Below are 13,955 nucleotides of genomic sequence, written 5' to 3' on the forward strand. Positions count from 1 at the left end.
TGGCAACAATAAGATGATACAGCACTCCATACTGATGGACGTGGCTCTCTTTTAAAAGGAGATGATTTGGTGATGAAGAGAGCCATCTACACCCAGAGAGAAGACTGTGGGAATTGAGTCTGGATCACAACATAATATTTTCATTATTTGGTTCGCTTGCATTTTCAGAGTTTTGGTTCCGGATCTGATTTTTCTTGTGCAGCAAAATACTTGTAAGCTTACATATATTGCCTTAAGCGTCATATTTTCACATGTCTAATATATATTGGATTGCCTGCCATCTAGGGGAGAAGGGACCATGAGTGCAAGCTCTTCCTGGACTTTTCTGTTAGTTTTCATCATATACAGTCCCGTGCTGCTTCCTATATGCCCCTGACCGGGGCACCTTTAAGTCCCCAAGTCCTGAATCCTACACTCCCTCATTGAGCTCCCAGACAATTCTGAAGGCTCATTAAAGGCCCATTCTGAAGCCTATCTGGAAGAGGAGTACATTCTTAGGGAAGGATTGCCAGATGGATTGTACACAGGGGCCCCAGGCAGGGGCTTCAAAACTCTTTTCAAAGCCTTCCCTTAGAAGAGTGAAAACGTCTCTAGAATTGTTGCTAAAGGAGATCATGCTTCCAGGAGGCCACACTGTTCCCCTTTGAGGAAATAAAAGCACAAATTGGGGGGGAAAGTTCTTAGAAATTTATTCTGGAAAAGCTGGATGAGAGACATCCATGATAACTATCTTCCCCTCTCCGTCGTCCTCTCCGTGTGGTCCCCAGTTCCTCTCCCTAGTGACCCCCATTCTGACCCCAATTTGTTTCTCCTTTTTTGCTCATATTGGACTCTTGCATGTTTCATCGACTTGAGAGTTGTTTCTTCCGGAGTGTAAGCCATGGAATTCCAACTAGTTGGTCAAATCCCGGGATCCCCGATTCCGACACTCGGCAGCCCCCTGCTGCTGACACCGCCTGCAAGTCACGTGTCTCCCGTCCTCACTCTGGACCGCAATAGGCCCCGCCAGCTCTTCAGCCCTTTTCAGCTGAAGCAGCTCCAGAAGATGAGACCTTTGTCCCTTTGTCTCAAACGAATGTGGGTCTGGACTGCTTGAGGGGAGAAGAATGGGAGAATGGCCCGAAGGCCTTGGGCCTGGACAGTGCTCGAGTTCCATGGATACCACTGGCTGCCGGGTGGCAGTTGAGGCTCTGTGACGACAGGGCTTCCCAGTCGGAGGGTGCGAGCTGGTGGAAGCAGGGTCTCCCATTGCTGCTCATTGCTTGAAGCAGCATTATCCTCTGGCCCGCTTGCTGGAGGACTCAAGCACTAGAATGGACCAAGATTGCTTCGCTAAAGCGGTTCTGGAAATCTTCCACCCGTGTGAGGTTGTTGGCCCTTTCTAAATGGTAGGTGGCGGGTTACAGTTAGTACTGAGGAGAGGGACCAGCCTGAAGGCCTTGCTAGCAAGGATGTCCTAGTGGAAGAAATGCATCGGGACTGATGTGAGGTGGCGTGAAAAAGGAACTGCACCGACCAGGGCAAGGTCTCAGAGGCTCTATCTAGGACTTTAGGTTTTTGTTTCAGGACATCACACGATCCCTATTCTCAGAGGATTGTAGGACAGAAAAGTCAGAGCCTAGCTCTAAATTTCAGGCAGTCACATGATCCCTGTTTGTAAAGGTCAGTAGGGGAGAAAAATCAGATCCGAGGCCAAAATTTCAGGCAGTTCATATGACCCAAACAACCTAGACAGCCTTGCTGGTCATTGGTCAGTGGTTGCTTCCTTTTCGGTCCATCCAATGAACCCCAGCCTTTTGCTAGTTAAGCCATTCCCTCTTTCCCACCTGGGGCCCCACACCAGGCTGCTCCCTTGGGGTGCTGGCACCTTTCCTTGCAAGGACTGAATCCATGCTTTCTGTGGGCATCTGGAGATGCCTCCAACTAGCCCCTTTGAGCCGGGGGGGGGGTCGCACACAGATTCCTGCTTCTTTCCTTTGTGCTGGTTTTTTGCCTCCGGATCGGATTTTTTCTTCCACAACCTGAGAAATGTGGTTAAATGGGTAAAAGAATTGTAATGATTTCATTTTGGTCACTTGCTGTCTGGAGAACATGAGATTAAGGGAGTGAAAGAGAAACATTGGCAACAAAGTTTGACAACAATGAATGTTGAAAACGATTTGGAAAAATACAAATTTCAAGATTGAAAACAAATTTTAAAATACTAGATGAAATCTTTCCAATGGAAGATCTCTTCTGAACTCTTCTCTCGTTTTCCTCCCTCCCCTTTTATCTCAATCTTTTCCCTCTGTCTTCCCTTCCTCCCTCCCTCCCTCAGTTCATCTCCTTCCATGCTGCCTGTTCTTTCTCCTTCCTTCCTGCCCTATCTCCTGCCTCCCCTCACAATCAGCCCTCGGTGGATATCTTTCCAGTCTTTTCCTGAGCTGCTGACGTGTCTTGTTCAATTCCATTTTTAACACATTCATATTTGAATTTCTTTCTTCCAAAATTTTCCCTTTCATCTGAGGGTTTTTGAAATTTGGCACTATTATTCCTATGTCTTTTCCACAATGGATTTCGTTGAAGTGGTTGAAAATGGGGATTTTTTTTTTCCTATTTCTACATTTTCTCATTTATCATTCCAGGACAATATTCCCAAATTATTTCTTGCAAGGTTCTATTTTTGGTCACACTTTTCAGTAATCAAGTTATTCAGTTTTCTATTCTACTAATATTCTAATATGTTCTCCAGATCTGTCTTTTATGTTTCACATTCTTCTATTTGTTTCCAATGTTTACAATTGGTCTTGTTATTTCTTGATTGTTCTGCATTTCCCTGGCTTCCCATTACCAATCTTCAGTTTTCAAAGAATTCTTTTCATCTCGGGACTCCTTTCCTCCTTGGCAAGTTGGTTTCCTTTTTTTTTCCCCATATGCTTTTGGTTTTTCTTGGAGAGATTTTTTTTGGTTACATTTTCCTCAATTTGATTTGATTTTTTTAATTCTTATTTTGAGTTCTTCTACACATTTTCTTTGGGGTTGCAGCCATTGCACATTACTCTTTGGGGTAAAAGCGTTTTTACTGAAATGGCCTCCTCTGAAGATAAACTCTCGTTTTCCCTGTTCCCGTAATATATTTCAATGGTGGGATTCATCTTTGCAGATGCATTTTTTAAAAAAGAGATTAAGCACCTCTAACTGTAGTGTGAGAGGAAGGTTCCTCAAGTTTCCCTTCAGTGTTTCCCTCTGACCAGTAATCCCCAAACTCCAAAAATAGGAAGCCCAAAGCAAGAGCTCCCCTCTCCTGCAAGGACTGGTAGCCAGCTGCATCCCTGGCCCACTGCCTCTGTACCCACTGGGGACTGGTTCCTTCTTCGAAGGTTCTTTTTTTGGTCCCACTTTTCAGGTAGTCCAGTTCTACATCGTTCTATTTTATTCTAATCTCTTCTCCAGATCTTTTATGTTTCACATTGTTCTATTTATTTCCAATATTTCCAATTTGTTTTATTTCTTGATTTTTCTGCATTTGCCTGGATTCCCATTGCCAATCTTCATTTTACAAAGAATTATTTTTTCTTGAGATTCCTTTCCTCCTTTGCAAGTTGGTTTCCTTTTTTTCCCATAGGCTTTTGGTTTTTCTTGGATTTTTTTTTTTGGTTACATTTTCCACAATTTCATTTCATTTGTAAATTCTTTTTTGAGTAGTTCTACATATTTTCTCTTGGTTTGCAGCAATTGCACATTTCTCTTTGGGGTAAAAACTTTTTGACTTAAGTGTCCGCCTCTGAAGATGAATTCTCCTTTTCCCTGTTCCCATAATACATTTCAATGGTGGGATTCTTCTTTGCTGATGCATTTTTTCAAAAAGAGGTTTAGTACATCTAATTGTGGTGTGGGGCAAAAGTTCCTCAAGTTTCTCTTCAGTGTTTCCCTCTGACCGGGAACCCCAAACTCTCTGACCAGGAACCCCAAAGCAAGCTCTCGCCTCTCCTGCAAGGACTGGCAGCCAACTGCATCCATGGCCCACTGTATCTGGACTCATTGGTTCCTTCTTGGAAGGTTCTGTTTTGGATCACACTTTGCACATAGTCTAGTTCTACACTTTTATTCTATTCTAATCTGTTCTCCAGATCTTTTATGTTTCACATTCTATTTATTTCCTTTTTTTTTTTTTAATTTTATTTAATAATTACTTTATATTGACAGAATCCATGCCTGGGTAATTTTTTTTACCACATTATCCCTTGCACTCGTTTCTGTTCAGATTTTTCCCCACATTCTATTTATTTCCAATTTGCTTTGTTATTTCTTGATTTTTCTGCAATTCCCTGGCTTCCCATCGCCAATCTTCATTTTTCAAAGAATTATTTTCATTTTGAGACTCCTTTCCTCATTGCAAGTTGGTTTCCTTTTTTTCCCATAAGCTTTTTGAGGGGTTGGGTTTTTTTTTTTTTTTGACAGGTTTGCTTTTGGTTACATTTCCGTCCATTCCATTTGATTTTAAATTCTTTTTTAAGTTCTACATATTTTCTTAAGGGTTACAGCCATTGCACATTACTCTTTGGGGTAAAAGCTTTTTTACTTAAGTGTCTGAAAATGAACTCTCCTTTTCCCTGTTCCCATAATATATTTCAATGGTGGGATTCTTCTTTGCAGATACATTTTTGAGAAAAGAGATTGAGTACCTCTGTGGTGTGTGGGGAAGGTTCCTCAAGCTTCCCTTCAGTGTTTCCTTGTGACCAGTAACTCCCAAACCCCCAAAACAGGAACCCCAGAGCAAGGGTTTCCCTCTCCTGCAAATACTGATAGCCAGCTGCAACCCTGCCCCACTGCCTCTGTACCCATTGGGGGCTGGTTCCTTCTTGGAAGTTTCTTTTTATGGTCACACTTTTCCGGGACTCAATTTCTATGCTTTTCTATTTTCTTCTAATCTGTTCTCCAGCTCTGTCTTTTAGCTTTCACATTGTTCTATTTATTTCCAATATTGCCAATTTGTTTGATTATTTCTTGATTTTCAGCATTTCCCTGGCATCCCTTTGCTGATCTAAATTTTTCAAAGCATTATTTTCATCTTGAGATTCCTATCCTGGGTTGCAGACTTGTTTCCATTTTTTTTTCCCATATGATTTTGTTCTTCTTTGGAGTGATTTTTTTTTTTTGGTTACATTTTCCTCAATTTCCTTTGATTTTTACATTCTTTTTTGAGTAGTTCTATTTATTTCCTTTTGGTTTGCAGCAATTGCACATTTCTTTTGAGGGTAAAAACTTTTTTGCTTCAATGTCCACCTCTGAAGATGAATTCTCCTTTTTCCTGTTCCTACTATATATCTGAATGGTGGGAGGCTTCTTTGCAAGTGCAATTTTGTAAAGAAGAATGTTAAGCACCTCTAATTGTGGTGTGTGACAAAGTTCCTCAAGCTTCCGTTCAATGTTTCCTTTTGAGGAGAAAGTCCAAAATCTCTGACCAGGAACCCCTAAAGCAAGAGGTCCCCTCTCCTGCAAATCGTGGCAGCCAGCTGCATCCCTGCCCCACTGGCCCTGTACCCACTGCCGGCTGGTTCCTTCTTTCCAGGGCCAGGTCTTCAGGTAGTCAGTGGCACCGCTGGGCCCGGCTGCCATCCAGTCAGGCCAGCTTCACTCAGGCCTCCAGCTCTCAGACTTCAACTTGACTCTCAGAGAGTTTGGGAGATAAAACACTCTGTGCTTCTGCTGAGGCTCCAGCCCCTCCCAGCTAGACCAGGAGTCCCCACTTCTTCTGTGGATTTAGCCCCCACATGTTGCCACTTCAGACACGTTCGCGTCCAGCCCAGAGGCTTTCTTCACTTTTTTGGTTGGTCTGGAGGACCCCTGTGCTACCTCGAATCTTTGATTGAAAGGGGTCCCTTCACACATTTCTTCTCTTTGGGGGGGAGGGGGAAACGGGGAGAGCTGGAACTGGAGTCTAGGCTCCAAGCCCTCCCTACCGTCCTCCAGAGAATAAATTTTTCCAAAAGACTGGAAAGTGACCTCGGTTTCTGCGGCCTTGTCTCTGGGCGCTTGAAGAGGATTGCTCGGGGTCCGTCCTCGGAGTTGTTTTAGACTTGGCCTCCAAGGCTGGCTGGACTTTGCCTCCCCTTTTCCAGAGCCCTTGCCTGCCTTTGGCGGGGGAAGAGGCTGGGCTCTCTTGTTGGCCTTGAGCATCTTTGCCTAGGGGCCAATTGAAGGAGGGCTCGTAGAGCATTTCCTGGCACGTGGTGTATTCTGTGGGAGGGGCTGGATGCACTTTCTTGCTGCGTGGATCACCAAAGGTCTTTTTGATCGAGATGACTCGCGTTTGTTCTTCCTCGGCTTCAGACTCGTCCCCTTGGTCCCATTTGGAGGAGGCTTCCGAGGTGATCTCGGAGGAGGATGTCTCGGATCTTGTGTCTGGCGTCCTCTCCAGAAGAGACCTGTCGCTCTTGTCAGCCCAGGCCTGCATGGCTTTCTCAGGGCCCCTGCGCCAACCAGGAGGGAATGGTTCTTCCAGAACCAGGGGAACTTCCAGTGAACTAGAAGGAGCCGCCAAAGCTGAACTTGGCCCCCAGGATGAGCCCGCTACCTCCTCCTCCTGCCTTGCTGAGGCGGCAGCCGGGATGCCGTTCTGGCCCTCCAGATACAGCACTTGCTCATCACTGCTTGAGGAGCAGGGAGTAACACGGTGAGGGGGACCTGGCAAAAGGGATTTTGCCTTCTGGAAAAAGCTCTTCTCCTCCGGGACCAAGTCTGTGAAGGAAGAAGGGACCATATGAACAAAGGGGAAGGAATCGGCAAGCAGACCTGGGCGGGGGAAAGATAGGAGCGGCTCACGGTTTATGATTTACCCCCAGGGATCCCTGGCCTTTGGAGGACAACCGGACCCTTGTCAGTGTGCTCTTGCATATGCTCTCCCTCGTTCACATACTGGGAGGAAGCCCAAGAGACAACTTCATTCCTTCCTATTTTTCTGGTAACCCTCTTCTTTGTACAGTTGTTTGTAGGGGCTCACCGCCTTAGACTGGGAGCTCCTCCGGACCAGAGCCCGGCTTGGGCCATTCTTTGCATCCCCCCAGTGCTTACTATGGAGCTTGGCCCACAGCAGATAATGTGGATTGACTCTGGCCTCCATTCATTCTTCCCCCTTTCTCACTTTTCTAAACTCTGCACTGTCATTTCTCACATTCTCAGTCAGTTGAGTTTTACTAATTAAAATGCAAAATTACTCTTAGAACTTCCAAAGTAGAAAAGGGAAGATACTTTTGGCTTTTTATTGAATTTCTTAAATATTGTCCCCTAGTTCCATTCACATTTTTTCCTTTTACATTTGTTTTTAAGATTTTTGCTTTCTAGCTTCTTTCCCGGATTCCCACCCACAATTAAGAAACCACATTTCAAACTAGGCAAACTTTTCCATCAAAGTTGTGAATAAAAACATACATCTCCCACCTTAATGAAAAATAAACACCTCAAGAAAAATTAAGTGAAAAGTAGAGCGATCAAAAGAGAAATAGAGAATGCTTCTCTCTGTATTCAGATATAATTATTCCTAATCTGTGAATCGATAGGATTTTTTGTTTGTCTAAGTCCTTCAGAGGAGTTGTAGATGATTGTGCTACTGGGAAAAACCAAATCATTTTCAAATGGTCACCCCAGAACATTGCTGTCACTTCATATAGGGCATATTTTACCTTCTTCAAGGAAGACTTTGCAGGGTTTTTTTTCCCCCCTGAAGACATTCTGCTCATCATTTCCCAGAGAACAATGATATTTCATCAGAGAAATGGGTTTCAAAAATGGTTTTTCCGTTTACCGTTGATCATTGTATTTCCCCCCATTTATTCTCTTTCTTTTCAGTCTCTTTCCTCAAAAGTGTTTCATTACTGATCAATGACTTGCCCAAAATGACCTGTTCTTTTATCATCTTCCCCTTCCCATATTCCATTCCCCTCCTATTTTCCTGCAGGCTAAGATAGAGTTCCATGTCCCTATTCAGTATTTATGGTACCTCCTATTTGAACCAATACCACTAAGAATAAGGTTCACTCAACCAACTTCTCCTCTCCCTCTTCCAATCGATGAGAAAACTTTTTTCTAGCCTCTCTTTCTTATGGTAGATCATTTACACCATTCACTTCTCTTTTCCCCTCTTCCTGTACATTCCTATAGCAGGCCTTTCCATCATTTTTAAAAAAGATATTATCCCCTCTTATTCCACTCATACCCCTTACCCTCTGACTATGGATACTCCTTTTACCTCTCAGAATACTGATCATGTCCTAAGCAGTTGAAAGCATCCTCCTAGGTCGCAATGTTATCACATCAAGCTTAACCACTCCCAGGTGGATTGAACCTGCTTCAGTCTCTCACTTGAGCTCTCTTCCCAAATTCCCACATCATATCTCTTGAACATTTTGTCCCATTTGCCCAACTGCACCAGAAGCTTCAAGTGTCCAAAACAGAACCTGTTCTTTGTCCTGCACTCTCTGCCCTCTTCTGAAATTCCCTTTTCTGTCCACCAGGTGTGCCGGCTCAGGCAGCCACCACTCTTCCCTTTGCTTAGCCCACATAGGAGCCATCGAGTTAGGCATCTTTGAATTCCTTACTCAACCTGGTTTTTTTCCGCAGAGATCTTCTTTTCTTCCCTCACGGAGCTAGCAACCAGTTCACCCTGTTCCCCTGTCTCCTAACCTTTTCTGTTAACCTGATTGTTCCATTAGGATCATGCCTTGACACATTACTTTTCTATCCTCTAGATTGATCTGGCAGATTCTTGTTTGTGAGCTTTTGGCCTTTCCTCTTAGAATGAATTTTGGGGTGTCTCTTCCTCCTTTAATATAGTGACTGATAAAAGAACAAGTATGACTACATGTTTGTTGATTAATTGATTCTCACCGTGGGGCAATATTCGATTTCTCTTCCCCATGTTGAAGCCGAGGGAATTCCTGAGGGAAGAAAATGTCAACAAATTAACACTAAGCTTTGGTTCCAATAACTACCCCATCTTCCCAGCTAAAGGAGCAGCAAGCAGTACAAGAAAGCCCGGACAGCTCACTGGGCACAGCCAGCTATTGCCTTTCATCATCCTATGTGTTTTTACAGTAGAGCCAGCCTCAACACAATTGATAAAAATCCTTTTTTTCCCCATTTTATCCAGTTTGATCCATTCGTAAAGGTCCCTTTCCCTGTTTCCCCCTTTCTCCATCCCTTCTTTCCTCTCTCCTCATCATTCAAAGTAACCCAAAGGCAGCAACTGAGAAACTCCCTTCTATGTCAACAGAAAAACAAGAGGATGGAACCTTGTAGGCAAAGTGTCTGTCAGTAGAAAGCAGAACCTGTAAAGTTCATTGGTTTGCTGTGGCGGGTTGCCAGAGACCATGTCCTTGAACACTGACAGAGACCATGTCCTTGGAGGCAGGAGACAAAGAGCTAAGAAGAGTAGCAAACACCCTAAATTCCTGAGATTAGATAATGTGTCATCTCCGCCCAAGATTTAGATAACAGTATACTCTAGGATTTCTGCCACACCTATGGTCCGACATTCTTCTCATTGTAACCCCCCACTCCGAAATCATATTTAATTAAACCCTCTTCATTCATTAAACAGAGACATTCACCATCTTAAATCTTGAGTTGCCTCTCTGTCTCTCCGATCCTGTTCCCAAACATGGCGTGTTTTACAGACTGTTGTCTTACAGAGCCTTTGCTCCCCCTCGGCCCCGGCTCCACTCGATGACCCACTGTTGATGTCCTGCCGGACAGGACAACTGGCGCCCAACGGTGGGGCTCGAAGTGGACCTCGGCCCGACAGATCGCTCCCGAGCATTCCGCGAGAGAATTCATGGTCTCTACGGAACCCCGTAAGGGAAGAGGTAAGTTTTCGCGACTGTCGGTACTATGGGATCGCATTTATATAAAGAACAAATATTCCTTAAAGATCTTAAAGGAAATCTTAAGGAAAGAGGCATAAAAGTAAAAAAGAAGGACCTTATAAAATTCTTTATATACATAGATAAGGTCTGTCCTTGGTTTATTGTAAATGGCCCTGAAATACACCCCGGGAAATGGCAGAAGGTTGGCCGAGACCTAAACAATTTGCTAAAACAAGAAGGGCCGAATGTTGTAAATGTTTTCCCCCTCTGGGCATTAATTAATGAAGTCATTGAAGGAGCCTCTAACAACGGCAGGGTTCGGCAATTACCCCCGGGTCCTCAGATAACTTGGGAAGACGCTGAGGGAAATACGGGCACTGTCCGCCCTTACATAGTTCCTAATCTACCTATTAACCTATGGGGAAGAGATATTCTCTCACAAATGGGTATTTTTATGTGCAGCCCCAGTTCTGTAGTCACAAGACAAATGCTAAGCCAGGGTTTTCTCCCTCAACAAGGATTAGGGAAAAATAACCAAGGTATCAATCAGCCTTTACAAGTACAGCCACACCCTGGCCGTGCTGGCCTTGGTTTTCAGAACCATTTTTAATAAGGGCCACTGGTCCGCCCAGCCTGCAGGCGGACAAGATCAAAACACTCCAGTCTGGTTTGACCAGTGGCCCCTTTCCAAAGAAAATATGTTGCGCAGTCCATAGATCCTTTTCGCTTGAAATACCCCAAACCTGCCACTAGACCTTAACCCTAATTTCGTTTAGATACCCCAAAGCTAGACCTCAACATTTGGGGTGCACTCAGAACCAATCTGGGTTTTGAGCTGTTCAGGCAGTATTCTTCCGGGAAGAATCTGCGCTCTTTCTTTGGTCTCACTCTATCTCTAAAGGTGGTGGGGAGAATATCTGTGTTCTGTCTCACCCTACTTCCATTTCAGGTGAAAGGGCTGCTATTTTGATCTAGACACTCCCCTGCCCCTAAAGTCTGTCCTGGGGCAGATGCTTTGCTTGAAGAAACTCCCTCTGTCCAAATCCTTTGGAGAGAGAAAGGCCCTTCCTTTGCATATCAATGCATTTCTAATCTTTTTTTTCTGTCACCAGATAGTCCTGCTCTCCAGCAGGAACTGTTGAGACACGAGAGGAAGTGTCTCTTTAACACCACCCCAGACCAAAGAGTGGTCATGTGGCCGTTCTGGGGACCTTACCCTTCTCGGGGGTCCCAGGCCAGCGCTCTCTTTGCTCTGTTCTGGGGAGATAGCCGGAGAAACGTAAGAGGAGCTGTGTTTGAGCCCTTCTCCCACGCCACTGTTAAATGCAATGGAGTCTTTAATGGTCAGGCTGTAGCCACGAGGAGAAAGGTCACTAAATTGGGGTGAGTTTAGAGAATGTCTCTGCCCACGGCAGCTACTCCCTGGACAGGAGTAAGCGGTCTTCCCTTCAGGTTTTGCTCTCCCAGCAAGATTTGGGGGCTTAGATGAGCTGCCCTGCCTTCAAGTTCCAGCGTGGAATCGCCAGAGGAGCCCTCGCCATTCAAGACGCACTGCGCTGGGTAAGATGGCATCTCTTCCTCCCCCACCCTCGTTCTGGCCTTTTCTCCCCCTTCTTCCATGGAGTGGGGAGTGTAGAACTCGAGGCCTGGTTCGGACCTCTCCCGTGTGGCTTGGCAACCTGCCGTTTAAATGCTCCTATCCTGTCCCCTTCTTGGGGTTACTGTACAGTGGGGAGATTGGGGACTCTCAAATCTCCGGAAAGATTGTCACCAACTTTTAAAATAGAAGTTTGCTAGCAATTTGGACAAGTGAGCCGCGCCCCTTCCAGACCTTTACCTGGCTCTTAAAGCCGCAGCTTCTAGCCCTCAGGACGTGTGCTCGTCCCATACATTTAAACGGGACTCAGTTTCCCTGATTTGGTCATCCTGCGTCTGTAGAAGCCTCAGAATTACGCTTTCGCATGCTCACAAGGCTGTCTACAAAGACGGGATTTTAAACTGCTCTCGGTTTTTTTCTTAGCCTCAGGGCACTACTTAAAACTTTCTTAGCTGCTTATGGAGAGATAATCTAGGTAAGCCAGGCTAGGTCTGTCTGTCTCACACTTTCCTACCTAACCCTACAGGTGGGAACTCTTTTGCTCCTAATTTTCTTAGTCCTAAGACCTTTTGCTCTTAGTACCCTCGGTTCTGGTTCTATTCTCTTCTGGATTGGCATTCTATGTCCCTGCCAACAAAGGGTTTTTTTCCTGGGCTCCAACCCTGGCCAGGTTGCAGCTTCAAGAAAGACTTTTGGAATGATGGCTGGGGAATAAAATTTCAGGTCAAGGCAAATTAAATTCTTTGGAAGATGGCTTTTTATTTCCTTTCTCCCCTCATTCCTTGACTGCAGCAAGAAATGAGTTAATGAGAGAAACTGAAGCCATTTAAGAATTCGGTGAATACCTTTAGGAAAGAAATCTGTCTTTCCCGTGTGCTTTTCTATGTTCTCTAGAGTTGTTGCCTGTTTTCCCTCCCCCATTTGAGATGCTGAGGGACTAAGATGGGATAGTTTACCTTCCTACTTAGATGGTGTGTTTTCTAGAGGTATTGGGCAATTTGTAAGTGAGTTATGCCTTAAAATTTGTCATCTCTGTTGGGCAATTGTAAGTTATATGAAGTTTGGTTCAGTTACTTGTGAACTTCAAGATCTGTGTAATGTTAAATTTAAAACTGTCTACTTAGATAAGAAAGATAGCTGTATAAGCTGTAAACCCTTTACTGTGATTCTTGAACTAGATTTTATCTGAAGTCCTTGATTAATGATAACTGATGTAGAAGATAAAATCCTTTGGGACTGCAGCTAATATTTGCTGGGAGTTTTTGAGTTCAGGTGTGACTGCATAGACCAGAAGTAAAACTGCCTTAAGTAGCTATTTTAATTTGTGGCCACACTATGGTTGCTGCTAAGCTTTTTATTTCCTGGGGCTAGAGTTTCTTTATCTAAAGGCTTACTTCGCCCAAGTACTTGGGGCCACTCCCACCTTGCCTTTTGAGAAAGATGACCGGCCTTTTACACTGTATGTTGATGGAAGGCAGGGCTAGGCCCCTGACTTGCGGCTCAAATGCCCGGGCTAATTTGAGCTCGCTAGGAGACTCTTGGCAGTCTTGGGGGGATTTGTCGCTCATAGGATGCTGTGAGGCCCTGAGTCTTAAACTCTAGGTCTCTGGACAGGTAGGCTTGGCTAGGCCTTCTAGGGTGACTGGAGTCAATTGGCGACAATTGGCGTGTTTGGGTGTTTTTGGAATTTAGATTCCGTCCAAATTCAATGGGTGTGGCCCAGTCCCAGCCAGCCCTCGCGGAGAGAAATGAGAAAAATGATCAGAGAATACCGGTAGATAGTCCCTTGGGAAACAAATTAAGTAATTGAAACAAACTGCCAAAATATAAAGGAAAAAGCAAGAAAAAGATGATAGGTATTGCTGCTTTGTCTGGGGTGACAAAGACATTGGTGGAGGCACTATTTGGCCTAAATTTGGCTCCCTTGAAGATTGGGTGTGCCAAATACTGAATTTGTGTGTTAATAACAAAGAACCTGTTAATCCAGAGGAGGTTCTATATGCAGGACTATGGCTTTCCGGGGCTTCTCTAATGTTGAGTAAGAGTCCAAGTGTAAAGGACACGAAGGAGGAAGCTTTAAAGACCCAGCAATGGGATCCATTGTTATCTCTCCCTCCTCCATACTTATCCCCACCCCCAGAAGAAGCCATGGTTTTAGGAAAGGGAAGGTGAGGACTTAATCCCATCAGCTCCTCCTGGGCCCCTCAGGGCACGGGAGGATTTAATTCGATTGACCCCACCTGGACTCCAAAAAGAGTGATTCTCCTCTTTAAGGAAGGAATTAGATCAAATTCAAAGAGATATCCGAAATTATCCTTTGCCGGGAACTAAAACCCCAAGTCCTAAATTATATCCCTTAAGAGAGGTTCCTTCGGCCCAGGGAGGTATAGGATTTGTGAACGCTCCCCTGAGCACCACAGAAGTCAGGGCCTTTAAGAAGGAAATGAGATCCTCGATAGAAGACCCCACTGGGCTAACAGAACAGTTTTGATCAATTCATTGGAATTTGTCTCCTA

At 44.6% G+C, this 13,955-nt stretch overlaps 1 protein-coding gene and 1 pseudogene across 4 annotated transcripts in view; one reads left to right on the forward strand and one right to left on the reverse strand.

The window, feature by feature from the left end:
- The window catches only part of LOC127544676 (ribonucleoside-diphosphate reductase subunit M2-like), a 681,272-nt pseudogene that overhangs the window by 649,724 nt on the left and 17,593 nt on the right, over positions 1-13,955 (forward strand).
- Positions 1-13,955, reverse strand: part of LOC127544681 (uncharacterized) — a 53,008-nt gene that overhangs the window by 33,561 nt on the left and 5,492 nt on the right. For 2 of the 4 annotated variants that reach the window (XR_007949511.1, XM_051971449.1), the window contains exon 2: positions 8,866-8,915. Coding sequence is in view for 2 of the 4 variants with exons in the window: in XM_051971449.1 (XP_051827409.1) it covers positions 8,866-8,896 (31 nt within the window). In the remaining 2 variants the exon portion in view is untranslated. Of the gene's footprint in view, positions 1-2,540; positions 6,721-8,865; positions 8,916-13,955 lie in introns of those variants that run through there. The other 2 variants (XR_007949510.1, XM_051971447.1) reach the window with 2 other exon arrangements.

This window comes from Antechinus flavipes, chromosome 1, assembly GCF_016432865.1.
Source record: "Antechinus flavipes isolate AdamAnt ecotype Samford, QLD, Australia chromosome 1, AdamAnt_v2, whole genome shotgun sequence".
Classification (NCBI taxonomy): Eukaryota; Metazoa; Chordata; class Mammalia; order Dasyuromorphia; family Dasyuridae; genus Antechinus; species Antechinus flavipes.